Genomic DNA, 18,257 nt, shown 5'->3' with positions numbered 1-18,257 from the left:
AAAAACACCCTTGTCACACGAAGTTGTGTGCTTTCTGATGCTTGATTTCGAGACCTCAAGTTCTAAACTTGAGGTCTCGAAATCAAATTCGTGGAAAATTACTTCTTTCTCGAAAACTATGGCACTTCAGAGGGAGCTGTTTCTCACAACGTTTTATACCATCAACCTCTCCCCATTACTGGTAATAAAGAAAGGTTTTGTGATGATAATTATTTTGAGTAATTACCAATAGTGTCCACTGCCTTTAAAAGGGTCCACTAGATCAGTTGGTAGAGCACGACCGGGAGGTCGGCTGTTCGAATCCCGCTCTAGTCAACTTGGTTAGACAACAACCAATCACAAGTTAAAACTTGGAGGACGGCTATAAGAATAAAAACATGGAGAGAGAAAGTCACTATATGGCCCATAACAAAAAAAAAGAACCCATAGTATACGAACTCTCCGTGTAAAAGTAGACACTGTTGATGGGTTAATAATTAAGAAAGCAAATTATATCTGCTGTTGGGAGGTTTAGTTTTATGTACTCAGTGTTAAATGGTCACTGTTGTTTTTTCAAGGCTGGTGGCCTGTCTGGTGGTTAACTAAATGAGTTTGTATTGTATTATGCCCTACTTGGTCCCACTTTACAAACAACGTAACTTACACCACTTATCGTCTAAATCAGCCCAGCCCCCACTCGGCTACCCATCCCACATAAGAGTTCTATATTACGGTTATTTTTCTTGTCATAATTCCTGTCTCCGGAACGTCTCGGCTGTTTCCAAGCAGAGTCGGAATTACTCGCGACCTGGCTTTGAGAGATTAATAACCGTGTGCAGCACTCGAGGGTTTTTCTGCCCACTTGCCCTTTAAGGAATCTACTCCTGCCACAGTGGGTTTTTCTCTCTCTCTCTCTCTCCGGAGTACACACTGATTTGTGATGATCGCCAATAATTAGCCTTCTTAACCAAGAAGTATAATTTGTCAAACAAAATTGTCAGATTGGTTAAAAAAAACTCCGAGTGTATGAGTTTAAAACCGGTCCAGGTTTTTTTTTCTTCTTCCTTTTTCAGTTCATCCCTGGACGTCTTGGAGTTGTGGACTTTGTATATTGCTAGTGTGTCAGATCCTAATTGTAGCTTTGCAATCTGTCGTTTTAAGACCGGTGAGTATTTTAGTTTAGATGTAAAATGTCAAAGAAAATTAATGGGTCAGGGGGTTGGACACTCGATCGTTCACAACGGGTACAACTTCAATTCAGTGGATGTTTCATTTTATTTATAAAAATCTAAGATTTTTAATAAGCTGCCACTGGAATCAGAAGAAAAACAATAAAACGAATTTTCAATTACAAATTAAACTGTGTTGTTATCACAATAAAATGTTATAATAGCCTATTTTAGAAAGAATGAGTTGCTTGTGAAAACTATTTATGATAAACAAACAGAGAAAAAAAACAGGTTTTATTGATGCAATGTCACATGACTGTCTGTGACTGGTAGCCTGCCAATATGCTTAGCAGCTCATGTAAGCTACTCTTGTGAAGTTGTGTCTATGCAATTGTTTAAGCACTGGGACAACCTTTCCCATTGAAGTATGTAAATTGCCCATCGCGGGTGCGCACCTGGGCCCAATTTCACAGAGCTGCGTAAGCAGAAAATATAACTGATTCTCTTCTGCTAAGCACAACTAAGCATGATACCAGTTACATGTTACCAGTTACATGTAAACTGTATTTTAGCTGGTGACTTTATTCTAGTAAGCTCACTTTGTGCAAAGCAACTTGTTATGCTTGCTCTGCAAAATTAGGCCCTGGTAACTGGTTGGCAAATTGAAGGAACATCGCACTTAATACAAAATAATGGTGCTGATGATGGCATGACGCATGCGCGTTTGTACGTCTGCATCTGCCCTGTGCACACCTTTTTGGCGTTTGCCAACCAAAAGTGTCTGCACACATGCGTGAATATATTAAGCATTATTGGAAAGGCTAATTGGAACAGAAGACATACTAAAAGGTCTCCTTGAAAGACAAGTTATAACTCAAGGTGTGGATATCGAATAACTCAAGGTGTGGATATCGAATCTCAGTTAATCTACTTTATCGGCTCTAGCTGCAATGATGTATCGATTACCTAAATAAAGTTTGGTCCAATTGTGACAAAATTGACCCAAACAAATCATAAAATAACAACATTGTGAAATCAACAAAATTTATACACAATGCAAATTCGAAGATGGTTCATTCCAAACTATTTTTCGACACACAGGTTTGCGTTTTAAAATATTATTATTCCAAATGTGCTCGAAATGTTTGCAGTTTCCTTTCAAATAATTTAACTCGTTTACCTTTATTTCCAACTTATTTACATAAACCCACAATAATATAGTTCACAACTAAACAAAGATAATTTTTAAAACGACTCGTGGAAGATTTGTCTCTTTTAGTTTAGTGGTATCGTTGTTTCTTGTAGAAAAACTTGATCAATGAGAGACGGGAAAAAAAAATCCATTTTGCTGATGCAAAGGGGTTATCTTTACTTCGAAGTAATTGTTTAGTATGATGGGGGAAAATGATGTAGACAAACCTAGATTGAATGCCATGGTTCTTTGATGACTTCTGTTTGTCTTGTGTTTGGGTCCACAGATTTACACTAAACTTACACAGTTTAAAGATAATGATAGTAGAAAGCTTCCCTGAAAATATTACTTGCTGAGGTGCTGTAGATTTTGAGAAATGAGTAAAACAATGTCATGAAAACAATTTTCGTCTCACTCATCATGAGACGAAAATTATTTTAAGCATGTAAAAACGTATTTTCATGACATTGTTTTACTAATTTTTCAAAAACTACAGCACCTCAGCATCTTATATTTTAAGGAACGCTTTCTACTATCATGATCTTCAAACGGTGTAAGTTTAATGTAAATCTGTGGACGTTGTGTTTTGTGTTACAAAAAGTACCCACATCCTTCAATGTGTGTTTTATTAATCTATGCAGCATTGGTGCAACGATAAACTATATCACATAATTTCACAGTGGAACAAATTGTGCACAAACTTGCCTTGTATGTCATGTTTCTGTGATACTGATATGGGATGGTTATCTTAAAGGGAAGGTACATGATTGGTAATTGTCAAAGACCAGTGTTCTCACTTGGTGGATTCCATCATACGCATAAAAACAACAAGCCTGTGAAAATTTGGGCTCAATTGGTCATCGAAGTTGCGAGAAAATGATGAAAGAAAAAGACACCCTTGTTGGACGAATTTGTGTGCGCTTTCAGATAAAAATAAAAGACTTCTAGCTAGTCTAGCTAGAAGTCTTTTATTATTTTAGTGAGAAATAACCTCTTTCTCAAAAACTACGTTACTTCAGAGGGAGTCGTTTCCCACAATATTATTTTATACCATCAACAGCTCTCCAATGCTCGTTACCAAGTCAGTTTTTAAGCGACTATTTGTTTTGAGTAATTACCAAACGTGTACCTTCCCTTTAAGTTTTGTTATTTTGTGTCTGGTGTTTATATGCAGCACTGTTCAAATCGGAGAACAAAAACATATCATTGTATAGTGATACAAAAACCTCTTTCAATTTTAACAAAGTTGTACCTGCATTGTAAAAAGTTTCAAATCTAAATAGATTACTATTTATTATCTGAATTAGCAACAGTCCTATTAGGAAAGCTTGGTTGTCGTGAAGGTCCATTCTGATAGAGCAAGGAGAGTGTAGCCTGGTCTAGGAGTCGCAACTCATCCGAGGACAGAGCGCATAGTGCCTTCCCAACAGCATCCTCTAGGGTACCGACAATCGGCTCAGGTTCCTCGTCTGAAGCATGTCTGTCGTCCTGCTGCTGCCGAGCCGGCTTGCTACTCTCCGGGGAGCACGCGCTGCTCGATGTACCGAATGCAGGGCGCATTTTCCCCGGTGGATCCTCGTGGGAAGGGGACGACTCTGGGGTGAGGATACCGTCCGGGACACGGACCTCACCCCCGGACGTCGGCCACCAGTGAGGTTCGACCTGTGGTATTCCAACCGATGAGGTGTACCCTTTAATGTTGAAGGAATGTTCTTCAGGGTTCTGCAGTGGGCTGGTGAGGTTGTTCACGGTGTGTGGTTGGTTATTGACTTGAATTGTGCCGTCAATGAAGCGTTTTGCAGGCGGCTCCATACGGGTGAGGGTTGCAACACAAGGTACATAGTCAATTTCAGATTTGTATAACGGAACAGGGGAGGCAGGCACACTAGTTTCACGATGTGATCTCTTTCTGCTTTTCTCTTTGTACTCCAACGATGGAAAGCATTGTTCTTGTTTCTTGTAAGACGTCATGATCTGTCTTTTAACTTTAAGACGCCTAGCCCACTCGAGGACTGCTCTTTTCAGAGCTGGACAAGGATCACTCCCAACAGAAGGTTCTCGTGTTGTGGTGTGGCTCAACGTAAAGTCACAACCGTCCACAATGCCGTCTTTACGGGGACGTACTGATTGTCGCGCCCTCGCTGGCCCTAAAAGTACCGAGGAGTAAGGGCCATAGTTCCCTGGAAAAATTGCCCTCCCTGCTGCCTCGTGGTGCGGGAGGCTGTGAATCGGTGCCTCCCAACCCGCATTTTCCACCTTCAGCTGATGGCAAGACATGGTGTTGAATTGGTTTTCCTGATAGTAGCAACTCTCACTGTCATATCGCCAATCGTTCGTATCACCGTGGCTCACCAAATATTGGTACTGGGTGCTGTCACCGACATACCGATGCTGGGTCTGGCCACCGGAGTTGGTGTACCCATATAACGGGGCCGTGTCTACGGAACAGGGTGTGTTTTCTTCGGCGTGGGGTCCTTGTTCGGGCCAAGGGGATGAACCATCATCACCTGATGGGCCACAGCTGAATCTTTCGCTGGAGCCTGAGGCAGATGGCGGACGGGGTGATACGAGGCAAGGAGCTGAACGACGGGCTAGAGTCTCGTGTAGAGCCTGAGATTCGTACATAGCGATTTCGTCCTCCCTGTGTAACAAAAAGACCAGGTCAAAAGTCAAAAAAAAATGTTGAGGCATTATAATTCTTAAACAAACTACTGAAAATATGAATTTCAAAAACATAATTTCACGAATATTTCTTGGAAATTAACAAACAAAACCCACATCCCATTGGACATTTCACAATAGCAAACCCAGTTTTCGTTAAACGTTACATTGGCCAAGAGGGGCATTTCGTTTTTGGCATTGTACAATCAGGCAATCTGATTATGGAACGGCTGAGAGACTTTGATACCATTTTACCGTTTTAAACCAATTTTGAAAATCATATGCAAAAAAGTCTTGTCCCAACAAATGGTCATTATTTCCAAGCTCAGTTTTTCTAAACACTGGTTAAAACTAGTGAGACAAGAGAAGAGGATCTGGAACGAGGACCCCAGAGGATTCGCACTGTCTCCAGCTACTGGCCAATCTCGGTGGTCTAGGTGGTAAGACACTGCTCTATAGACCTGCAAGGTTACACACCTATATTCCGACACCCCTATGTTCCGACACCCCTATGTTCCGACAACTCAGCCTATATTCCGACACCCCTATGTTCCGACACCCCTATATTCCGACACCCCTATATTCCGACACCCCTATGTTCCGACAACTGAACCTATATTCCGACACCCCTATGTTCCAACACCCCTATATTCCGACATCCCTATGTTCCGACACCCCTATGTTCCGACACCCCTATGTTCCGACAAGTTGTTCCCGCACATTATTACTCGGTTGATCAATAACAAAAACACAACTTGTATTACGCAAGGTTTCCCAGTAATTTTCGACCGGGATTAGGTTTGAACATTCATAAAATGAATTTGTACTATTTTAAAAAGTGATGGAATCACGCATGCATTTCATTTTTTGGGTGGTTATACACATGAGTATGGCTCCCGAGGTAGCTGGCAATAAAATACTCGGTACTTTGCTATTGTTAGGTGCGTGTCCGTGTTGATAACATTTCATGAGCCTTCAATTAATAAAAATTCCAACCCTCTCCTGCGTTTATTGCGCCGATGTGTAATTTCTTTCCTTTGCCCCCCCCCCCACCACAATTTTTTTTAAATAACAATAATAATCATAATAATTTGTTAACAATTAATAACAATAAATAATTCAGTCCTACCACCCCCTCCATTACTCAGTCCTCTTCTAAAGAAACCGAATATTTGTAATAGCAGAATCTTGTTATACAAATTAAACTCCTTTGTTGGACTACATAAAGATAGGTTACCGGTACGTTCATGAACTAAATTGCGAACAAGTGTAGTTTCTTCAAGTCACACCGTTTTTCTTAAAAAAAATGGCTAACACAAAATATTGGTACAGGTTGTCGGAACATAGGGGTGTCGGAACATAGGGGTGTTTGGGTCGTTGGAATATAAGGGTGTCGGAACATAGGGGTGTCGGAATATAGAGGTGCCGGAACATAGGGGTGTCGGAATATAGGTTGAGTTGTCGGAACATAGGGGTGTCGGAACATAGGGGTGTCGGAACATAGGGGTGTCGGAACATAGGGGTGTCGGAATATAGAGCAGTCCACCTGCAAAGGTTCGAATCCCACCCGAGTATTATGCCTGCCATTCGTTTCACAGGACTCGGTTGGTAGGATTTGAAATTTTGCATGGTGGAAATAAAATATAGAAGAGTTTGCGGTAACACCATGTAATAACTATCGCTAAATGAGTTGGGGTGGTTCTGAAAAGAACCGTTGGTTTAACTCGACGTTTCGATCAGTATGCTCTGTTCGTCTTCTGGACTCGGTTGAGTATACAGTTTCTATACACACATCGGTGTAAGGGTAAAACAAAAATTACAACTCTTTATCTCCAATGCAAATTTAACATTATGTTATAGAAAATCTTACCTGATGACCAGGTTCTGGCACATAATCACAGCCGCGTGGTTGACCGTGGAGTCCCGGTCCAGCCAGGCGGTCACGCTGACCGTCACAACAGCGTTGTCTTTCCGGAGAAGTCGTAACACAAAGGCGCATCTACTCGCTGCAGTTCCGATACTCGGTTGTAGCACTGTAAAAACAAAACAAGTGAACGAAACCATTGATTAATCACAAAAGAAAATACTTCAGGTTTGTTTTATACCACTAGGAATGTTTCCTTCAATAATTGAAATAAAGAAAAAAAAACTTCCGCCTATAGCTCAAAATAACAATGAAATCATGACTTAAGGTGATGACATAATAATCGATTAATAATTAACAGGACTGTTTTGGCTACCGGTTCAGGATCTGAATGATGCTTCAGTTTTGTTGTTTGTTTTGTTTTGTTTCTTTGGAACTCACGTACCATGCAGTAAAAAGCACAACTCAGTCAACAGTTCAACTTAAGTTTTGTTTCCGGCCACAAACTGCTTCTGCATTTTTGTTTCACTAAAACCTAATATAGTAACTTTGACAGCAAACCGCAAACCAACCGTCCCCGACCAAGCTTTGTCAAACCAAGCTTCTGCTCGGGGTTTATATAATCTGAAGCAGATTGAAACAGGAAATTGGTGTTGTTGTCGCTTCCCAATCAGGTAAAGTCCCTAACGTGGAAGTGTTCGCTTTCCTTGTTATTATTATTTAATATGTAACATTATTTTTTTTAAGACCCTTTTTTTTTTTTTTTAACTTGACATTGATAATAAACATAGTTCATGTTTCCCTGGGAATAGGAGACCCATTCAACCATGGTAACAGTGACGTGCCTAGGCATGTTCTATCCTAGACATTTTCTTTTGGACGATTGGGGGTATAGGTAGGGGAAAAGCAAGGTCTATCATGTTTCATTTTTATGTTAATAATAATAATAACTTTACTTATATAGCGCTTTTTACAAAAGCAATACAAAGCGCTTACGAAGTACAATGGCAACAACACAAAAGATAAACTACATGTTATAAAATGTTTGTTATGGGAGGGAGAGGGACCGTAATAACATGCACTGTGTCGTTCGACATCGTGTGTCAATACGTCATGCTGCACTGAACCTACTTATGATCCAAACAATTTTAGTCTGACAGATAAAACACAAAGGTTGTTTTATTCTCGAAAAACAACAAATCTTAATTATATATTTTTCTTCCATCTTATTTGGGTGATTGGGGGAGGCAAAGGTTGTGGGCCCTTGACATCCCCCACCTACATGCCTGCATGTACGTTTAAGGATCACTTCAGACGGATGGTTTGAGATGATGCTTTCTGCAAAAAGAAATTAAACAAATCGCTTCGGGTCATTAATATGACCCTCCCTTGAACTGGTGGTAGATGAACCCGAAAACGGAAAACAATGTTTTGTCGTATTGATGTATAATTTGTTGTTTCAATGATGCATCAATTAAAAAAATGTGTTGCATTGGGGAGTCTTCAAATGCTTATACCTCTTTATACTTAACTTTCACAGCATTTTTGACGGAAATGCCTACCCTTCTCTGGAGGAATAGCGCAGATGCAAATTTATGATCAGTGAACTTTTAGTTTCAAACTAATGACTGCGGTTAAGTTTTTATGATTAGTTAATGCTGAACTTTGTCTTTGAGATTTACTTTTTTGAAGTGCTATGGTTGAAGAAGACGAGTCGCTTCGTTTCGTCATCATTGACACCAGGCGACTGCAAGACTGCATCAAAAGCACTGATGGTCACTATTGGTAATTACTTTTTTTTAAACATTGCGATTTATTTAGTAACAGCAACAATGTTTCTTAATGGAAGAAATTTATAATTGGTTGATCGCCATGCCATACTTAAATTATTTAAGTAGTATTAAAGAAACTGGTTAAATCAATGGGTAACATTTCCAGCAAAGCTAATGTGTTTTTTATTGTGTGTTTTTGTTTCGAGAGGTTCTTCCTTGTAAATTTTATCCCAATCGCCCATCCTCTCCCACCCCCTCCACCACCCCACATATACGACAACAACCCAAAAGGGCAATGTTGTGTCAGCCAAGGACACTGTGTCCCTTAGTTGCGTGTGTTTAACATCCTTGTAATGACTGATATCCAGATCAGGATATACAATACGCACAAATGTTTTCAAAACAGTTTATAAAAATAACAGAAAAAAAAATAATGTTAAATGATTACAAGGAAATGTAAAAGGGCATTTGAACGTTATCTTATTTACCTTTTTATGTTGCGAGGGACTATCATGTTGTTTTTTGGAATGTTACCAAAGAAAATGAAGTTCCATCCATTTTCTTGAGGATGTGCTGGTTCATGCACACACTAGAATACTTAATATGAACTGCATACAAATCGAGCGAGGTCCTATTAAAGGAACACGTTGCCTTGGATCGGTCGAGTTGGTCTTTGAAAAGCGTTTTTTAACCGTTTGTTATAAAATCGATATGATTAGAAAGATGTTGTAAAAGTAGAATACAATGATCTACACAAATATGCCTCGAAATTGCGTGGTTTTCGTTTTACCTCGTCGACAAACACGGTCGGCCATTTATGGGAGTCAAAAATTTGACTCCCATAAATGGCCGACCGTGTTAGTTCGCGACGTAAAATGAAAACCGTGCAATTTTGAGTGATACTTGTGTGGATCATTATATTCTACTTTTAAATCATCTTTCTAACCATATGCATTTCATAAAAAACGGTTTCAAACGCTTTTCATAGACCAACTCGTCCGATCCAAGGCAACATGTTCCTTTAAACTTTTATGGGTATTTCCTTCTCTATGGTAAAATATTACAACCATTGCAGGTATAGGCCTATGTATTATTTATTTTTATTGTGCAAAACTTGTTTACATTGCACCTACGGTAAGTCATAGAATAATGAAGGTTTGTTCATTATTTAGATCGTATCAAAAAACAAAAAACAAAAATTATTATCGTGCACATTCCAGCAACTAGCCTGAGGGCAGACGTGAAAATGATCCATGAGTCCTTGTGGGATAGGCCAGTTCAATGAACGTGGGCTGTGCCTGTGAAGGGGCGCCGTGAAATGAAGGCACCACACGGCGGCTCAGTTCGATTGAACTGCGGTAAACTGTTCGTGCAACTCTGCTTCTTTTGGAACTCGTCTCAGACACAATGGCCTTCAAGGCAGCCCAGTGTTTGCGGGAGGGGTGCGATTGTAGCCCCGTGGGTGAGATCATTGAGAAAGAACAGGGACGAGGATTTATTTAGCCCCTTTGACAATGTTCATCTTTTTAGAATGGAAATTGCTATCAAATCGTTAGATTTTTTTTATTAATTAATTGCATGCATTGTGCCCGGTCGCAACAATGAAGTTACCGTGTTAATTGGCAATCATGTGTGTTTGACAATATGTTTTAGGGATAATTGTATCATTATCCCTTTGATGAACATAAGCTGGCAGTGGCTACGCCCTGTTCTGTACCCTGCCTCCGGGTGAGACAGGGGTATGGAGGAGAGATATTCCACCCTTGATTGGCCCCTCAACGCCCCCGGCCTGTCATCAGTCTTACGCGGTGAAATTGGTTTTCCCGTATGCAGCTTCAGGCCTTGCAAGAGAAGCACTTCTATGCATAAGGCATGACGTATATTTTTGTTTGTATATCCCGATAAAAGCTCAAGGAAATAATGATTTTAAAATTGATTTTATAGTTTGAAGTGTTTGGTAGCTAGTAGGCTACACTAGTATTGTCAGTTGTTTGCTGTTTTGTTAGTAGGTTTGTCTTTCTCTTATTTAGATAAAAATATAAATCCTGTCGGTAAAGAACGAAGTTTAAAGGTATATGCTTGTTAATAATCGTGGGGAATCTTAACGATAGCTTTGATGTTATTTTCATCGAGTTGTAGAATCAAAATAAACGCCTATAGTTTAAAGGCAGTGGACACTATTGGTAGTTACTCAAAATAATTTTTAGCATAAAACCTTTCTTGGTGACGAGTAATGGGGAGAGATTGATAGTATAAAACATTGTGAGAAAACGGCTCCCTCTGAAGTGACGTAGGTTTTGAGAAAGAAGTCATTTTCCACGAATTTGATTTCGAGACCTCAGATTTAGAACTCGAAATCAATCATCTAAACGCACACATTTTCGTGTGACAAGGATGTTTTTTCTTTCATTGTTATCTCGCAACTTCGATTGAGCGATTGAGCTCAAATTTTCACAGGTTAGTTATTTTATGCATATGTCGAGATACACCAACTGTGAAGACTAGTCTTTGACAACTACCAACAGTGTCCACTGTCTTTAAGGCACAAAATCACAAAATACACCGGTTTTGGAAAATTTAACAATATTACTTGAAATTGATGGATTTTTAACATATGTTGGCTGCATATAATGATTATTGTTCACAACTGATGAAACACTTGCTACATCGTGGCAGCAGTATTGTCGCCATCACCGAGCATTATTTAAGCAGAAGTTTTTTTTTACATCACCGACACTGCTACAAAAGAGTGAGCGCAGCAGTTGTATTGTCGACATCACCAAAGGCTGCTCCAAAAAGCATTGTTAGCAGGAAAGTTGTCGATATTAGTTATTATCTTGATTCAGAGAGAGAGAGTGTGTGTTCATACCATTTTGTCATGTCGGCATTACCAATGCTGATCCAAAAAGAGCATCAGTAGGCAATATTAGTGACCAGCAGTGTTGTCGACATTGTCGTCGCTCTACCTTTTCTTGACTCAGAGGGGATAAACATGATATTTCAGCAGCACTTTCGACAATGTTTCTTGATCAAAGAGAGTGCACATCATAGTCGTAGTGTTGATGTATATACCTACCACACTTATTACCTTGATCCAGAGAGCCGAGAGAGTCAGCAGCAGCTCCGCGCGGGCATTATCAACAATGCGTGCCTCATGCTTCGGTTCAGAGGTAGTGTAAGCTAAGCAGCAGCTCTGCGCGAGCATTTTCAACACTGCTCGCCTCGTCATTATTAAAGGAACACGTTGCCTTGGATCGGTCGAGTTGGTCTTCGAAAAGCGTTCTGTAACCGTTTGTTGTGAAATGTGTATGGTTAGAAAGATATTGTAAAAGTAGAATACAATGATCTACACAAACATGCCTCGAAAATGCGTGGTTTTCTTTTTACCCTGTCGATAAACACGGTCGGCCATTTATGGGAGTTAAAATTTTGACTCCCATAAATGGCCGACCGTGATAGTTCGCGACGTAAAAGGAAAACCGTGCAATTTCGAGTGATACTTGTGTGGATCATTATATTCTACTTTTAAAACATCTTTAAAAAACGGTTTCAAACGCTTTTAATAGACCAACTCGTCCGATACAAGGCAACGTGTTCCTTTAACCGTACATAAAACGAAACTTGTTTTAAAATGACAGTTTCTTACTTTGCTGATGATATTTCCTCGCTGTTTCTACATAGTCCGGATGAATGAGTGTATACCATGACATAGCACTAAGCTCACTCGACTCATAACCAAGGTGGAAAAACACACTGTAATGTCAAAATAAATGAAAAGCAACTTATAGAGTGTAAACCTTAACACAGGGTTAGGCCATCACACAAAGGGACCATGTACACAGGTTTTTTTTTTTTTTTTTTTGGGGGGGGGGGGGGTTTGCTGTATATAACTAAATCTGCCTTGCTATGGGTTTTTCCTTTTAACACCCGGCTTCCCTGGTTGTCCTCTGTCGACAACATTTGAAAAACAACCACTTTGGTCCAATGCCCATTGCGTGGAGAAAACAAATTTGCTCACTTTAAAGACAGTGGACACTATTGGTAATTGTCATAGACCAGTCTTCTCACTTTGTGTATCTAAACATATGCCTAAAATAACAAACCTGCGAAAATTTGAGCTCAATTGGTCGTCGAAGTTGCGAGATATGAATGGGAAAAAAAACTTTGGTCACACGAAGTTGTGTGCTTTCAGATGCTTGATTTCGGGACCTCAAATTCTAAACTTGAGGTCTCGAAATCAAATTCGTGGAAAATTACTTCTTTCTCGTAAGCTACGTCACTTCAGAGGGAGCCGTTTCTCACAATGTTTTATAATATCAACCTCTCCCCAATACTCGTTACCAAGTGAGGTTTTATTATAATAATTATTTTGAGTAACTACCAATAGTGTCCACTGCCTTTAACTAGACGACAATATTTATTCTAGTCATTGTGAAATCAGCGAAACCGTTTGGCACTATGCCTGCACACTGCAGCAAAATCTATGTTATCAATAAAATCAACAGTTCTGAATCTGAATTTAAGTCGTCAAAGCATACTTTTGTTAAAAAGGCAAGATAGAAATTTCACTTTTAGAAAAGGGAGTAAAATCAGTCAGGAGTGACTGAAAACCAATTCTACGTTCAATGCTTTGGTCTGATGTGGGATTCGAACTTGATTCCACGGAGGTGTAACGCAGGGACAGAAACCACTGAACAAACCTGACTCCTCCGAACCTCATTCATTGGTCAAGTCGTCCTTGCTTTTGCTATTGCAGGGCTATATTGAGTAATTACCACGCGTGTTATACCTTCCCGTTAAAATGCAACAAATGAATAAAAATCCTTGAATAGAGAGTGGGACAGCGAACAAGAAACCAGTGAAGAACCCAACATGGTGAGATGTTAGATGGTGTTTTTATTTACACGCTCAACCAACTCGCCTAAAATCGGCAGACTCATCCGATCCGAGGAGCTACAAATTGCAAGCCATGTCCAAAACGCAACAAAAGAGACAGAAACTGAGAAGCAACAGTCCTCTGTGTTTCAAAAACAACTTTTGTGAAGAAAAAACCCCCAAATCTAATCCAAAGATTGGACCCTGCAGCTAGATGGATCTTTTCTGATCTTCATTTTCTCCAAGTTGTCTTTTTCTCTCTCAAGGGTAGCGCAATGTGAGATTCTTAATCTGTTTCAGAGGAGCGGGTTCTCTTTTTGGCCGTAGCCTGCGGGAATGTGGACTGTTACTATTTCTTCTCCATTTCTTCCCTTCAGTTATGGGTTTTTCGATAAAAATGAATCTTCAGTTTCAAAATTTAGTCTCATGATGATGATTCGATTAAAGGTTGTTTCCTGTACAGGGTTGTGATTGATAATCTGTACGGTAGATTGCAGAGCTATTATGTGAAACAAAGTTGTTGTCGAATGGGAGACTTTTTTACGAGACTCATGGCGTGTGACTATGACACTACTTTGGAATGTCGGTATTAAAGACAACGAGAAAAGGGTTATAGTTACAGTCTGAAAGTTCATGCCTGTACCAATCCTCCAGAGAAAAGTACTGTCAAAGTATATTACATAGAACAGCATTTAGGGAACACTAAAAACAGCGTTGCTCTTGTTGACTGTCTACTGACAAATATAACAGTCTCATTGTTTTCGTTCAGAAAACAACTGACAATTGAACTGACAACTGAATTTGACGAAGTTGTCAAGGGTTAGTGGTGCAATACTTCTTTGTAAAATGACATTGAACATGGGAATTAAGGCCATGAGATTTCTGGACCCGTTTAGAACATGCAGACGTGCACGGTAATGTATAGTCAGCACTTATTTGTTGCGTATGTATCATATGTCAGGGTAACACATTGTAATGTGTCTTCCATGGTGAGAATTATAAAAGAAAGATAAGCTAACATAATGAAGTATTGTTTGAAGCTTAGCATGATGTTGAGAAATAGGAAGAACCTATAAATTACTAGTAAACTTGCGGGTACAACCATGTGTCAATCTCTTTTGTGTGAGTGTTGGCTCTGAGAAGAGCCGGTTTTTCTCTCCACGTTTCGAACAGTATATTTACTCTGCTCGTCTTCTAACATAATGATTTTTTTTTTAATCGACAATTTCGCAATTGTTAGTTAACTTGTAGGAACTCACTTTGATGAGACATCATATATGACCATGTCCATGCCATGTTCCGTGGTAAACATGCTCGTCTTCAGCGGGACCATCTCATCGGAGATTGGCGTGAGGGTCTCCACGGGGCTACACACGGCAGTGAAAACTGGCTCGACTTGGTTCCAGTTGTAGCAGCAGCCGGACCACAAGATTCGAAAACGACCTTTGATACGAACCATCTGTTAGAAAAGGTAAGAAATGTTCAGATATTAAACCAAGTTCATGTATTGGTAGACTAAGCAACATGACAAAGTACAGTTTGGTTTTCCGTAAACCATTTTTCCCTTCCTTTTTTTTTTTTTTTTTTTTTTCTTCTTTCTCAGAGTAGTACACAAACTAATTATACCTTTTAAAATTGAGTTCAAAACTTCAAGGTGATTAACAGATTTGTCAATGTCCGGTCTGTAAACACTATTTATGTTAGAAACAATACAAATATGCGTTGACAGTTATTAACAATCCACTTTTTCCATGTTTGTTTCACTTTCGAATGAATGTATCCGTACAATCCAGTTAAATGCCTAGTGGCAAAGCAGACTATGCCAAATCATTTCTTGTTTTCCGCATGTCATTTTTCCTTGTTCCGCATTCTTCTAACATTCTCTGCCGGCTTGGAACGCCATTAGCACCCGACGGAATAAGGAACGAGGAACAAGGAACAGACAAATGTCGTTTAGCCTCGAAATAAAATTCAAACATGAAAAACTGACCTCTTCTTGACTGTGGAAACTATCATTAAAATCGTTTTCAAACGGGAAATGTACTTAAATATACAGGGAAGGTACACCATAATGTTGTTTATGAGGGTTGTTTCCTTATTATTAAATCGAACCTGTACAATGTCTTTGCCAAAATTGACCAAGTTTATATCTCGTCAATGTCCAAAACAGGGAACAATTATTGTTTTATAATTTTGAAGGTTGAACACTGTTCCTTCCGGCTACCAGGCCTAACCCAATGCCGTCTTCGGGATAAAGATTTATATTTAGTTACACGTGGCCTACTCGCCGACAATTCTATATTGAGAACAACAAAATGCATTGGCGTCAAAATCCAACCAAAGGGGGTAATTGAAAAAGTGTAAAGAAAATCAGGATATATTTAGTTTAAAAAAATGGACGGCAAGTCTTAATTAATGTAATACAAACACCAGTAGCAATATAAAAAAAAAATCAAAGGAATATGTATCAGTTTTAAAATTGAAAAAGATTACCCTGTAGCATCATAACATTTACAGAAACATTGTGGCCGTTTTGACCTAAGCTTTTTCTCAAAAACGCGATGATTTTTATTGAGTATTTCTATTGAAAAAACCAAAACTTGAAAAACTATATTGACAGCGTCAATGACTTAAACTATAATTGAAAGGCATTGTGCATCGCAGAAAATAAAGAGTATTTTTATTTGACCTGCACTGATGATGATGCAATACCGGGAAAAGGGGATAATGTTGGGGTTGGATTTGGACCTTCTCGACCCTCCGCAGTCTTTATGTTGAGGAGAATGGACGAGAAAGTGTGGATTCGTGACCCGCTGTACGAGCCGAGAACGAGTACATTGTAGTCAAGAACCTACACTTTAGAGTCTATTCTCTGACTTAAACTATTCCCCACATTTGGTTGCGTAACAGTTTCAATGAATTGAGTTTCTCAATAGAAACAACACCTAAGTGTGGATTCGTAAAAATAATCAACACTTTCAACAATAGAGTGACGTCACAGAAATAGTTTAAAGGGCAGATATCTTTACCATAGATCAACGAGGTCGTCGACTTTGGTTATTGTCAAAGACCAGCCGTCGATTTCACCAAACTACTCCTAACTTAGGATTAATCTTAGGACGAGTTCAGTTCCGTATCCATAAAGACAATAGAAAGAACTGAAACCATCCTAAGTTAGGGCGAGTTACTCGTCCTAACTCGAGATAGGATTAATCCAAGCGTTTCGTGAAATCGGCTGCTGTATTCTCACTTGGTGTATCCTAAACATAATGCATACAATTAAACAAATCTGTGAAAATTTTGACTCAATGGTAATCCAAGTTGCAAGAGAATAAATATTGCACGAATTCGGTTCATTCAGACTTCAGATCTCAATGCTTTTAATTATTTTATTTAAAGCCATTGGACACTTTTCGGTAAACAGTATTGTCCAAGGCCCACACTTCGTGTATCACAACTTGTATAGAAAATTACAAACCTGTGAAAATTTAGGTTCAATCGGTCATCGGAGTTGGGAGAAAATAACGGGAAAACCCACCCTTGTTTCCGCACGTTTCGCCGTGTCATGACATGTGTTTAAAATAAATCCGTAATTCTCGATATCGAAAATTGATATTGTTTTAATGTTTTCTCAAAAAGTAAAGCATTTCATGGAATAATATATCAAGAGAAGTCTTTCACCATTACCTTCTGTAAACCCTGTAAATTATTTGTAAATCTGTGAACTTTTAATTTTGTTTCTGTACCGAAAGTGTCCAATGGCTTTAATCAATAGCTCCCCGTTGTTCGTTACCAAGTGAGTTGTTATGCTAATATTGTTTAGCAACAGTGCCCAGTGTCTTTAAAGGCAGTGGCCACTATTGGTAATTGTCAAAGACCAGCCTTCACAGTTGGTGTATCTCAACATATGCATAAAATAACAAACCTGTAAAAATTTGAGCTCAATCGGTCATCAAAGTTGCGAGATAATAATGAAAGAAGAAAATACCCTTGTCACACGAAGTTGTGTGCGTTTAGATGGTTGATTTCGAGACCTCAAGTTCTAAACTTGAGGTCTCGAAATCAAATTCGTGGAAAATCACTTCTTTCTCCAAAACTATGGCACTTCAGAGGGAGCTGTTTCTCACAATGTTTTATACCACCAACCTCTCCCCATTACTTGTCACCAAGAAAGGTTGTATGCTAATAATTATTTTGAGTAATTACCAATAGCGTCCACTGCCTTTAACGTTGCGTTAATCTTCTCTTGTTTGAATAAGGAACTACGTTCAATACGCACGAAATGGAGCTCTATACTTGAAATGAGAAAGCAGAGTTACTACACTTTTGTGTAAACCTTCCTCGGATTTCCGGATTATCACAGCATCTCGGAACGAAAATATGTGGTTAATTTTTAATGAAAACATAAATTCTAAACATGGTAAATGCTGTTTCTTTCGTTCTGTATAAATAAATGTGATGTTTCACAGTTGTAGGCCTACTTGAATATGGCAGGCCAAACGTGGGTTCGTGTGTATTACACATAGTGTGCCAGAAGGATAACGATGTAACCAGGGGAAAGGGTCGTAAGCTAAACTGTCAAAAATTGTGTTTCAACTTCAAGAAAACTTAGTATTAAAGCTTTGTCATATTTCTTCTTTTCATAAATCTTAACAGATAAGTTAAATTTCGCATGGGAACGGAGAACCATGCCTTGGGAGAAATTCTAGCCATTGTATTGCTTACAACGTGCTCCGGCAAAAAGT

At 39.1% G+C, this 18,257-nt stretch overlaps 1 protein-coding gene across 1 annotated transcript in view; it reads right to left on the bottom strand.

The window, feature by feature from the left end:
- Nucleotides 1-2,864: 2,864 nt before the first annotated feature.
- LOC139937047 (uncharacterized) overlaps nucleotides 2,865-18,257 on the bottom strand; it is a 30,958-nt gene continuing 15,565 nt past the window's right edge. The window contains exons 6-9 of the mRNA XM_071932021.1: nucleotides 14,772-14,971; nucleotides 12,284-12,390; nucleotides 6,872-7,034; nucleotides 2,865-4,981 (exon numbers count right to left, since the gene is read on the bottom strand). Of these exons, the coding sequence (XP_071788122.1) occupies nucleotides 3,628-4,981; nucleotides 6,872-7,034; nucleotides 12,284-12,390; nucleotides 14,772-14,971 (1,824 nt within the window). The 3' untranslated portion in view covers nucleotides 2,865-3,627. The remainder of the gene's footprint in view (nucleotides 4,982-6,871; nucleotides 7,035-12,283; nucleotides 12,391-14,771; nucleotides 14,972-18,257) is intronic.

The sequence above is a fragment of the Asterias amurensis genome, chromosome 1, assembly GCF_032118995.1.
Source record: "Asterias amurensis chromosome 1, ASM3211899v1".
NCBI lineage: Eukaryota > Metazoa > Echinodermata > Asteroidea > Forcipulatida > Asteriidae > Asterias > Asterias amurensis.
Note: the sequence above shows the minus strand (reverse complement) of the source record. Positions and strands in the feature narration are given on the sequence as shown.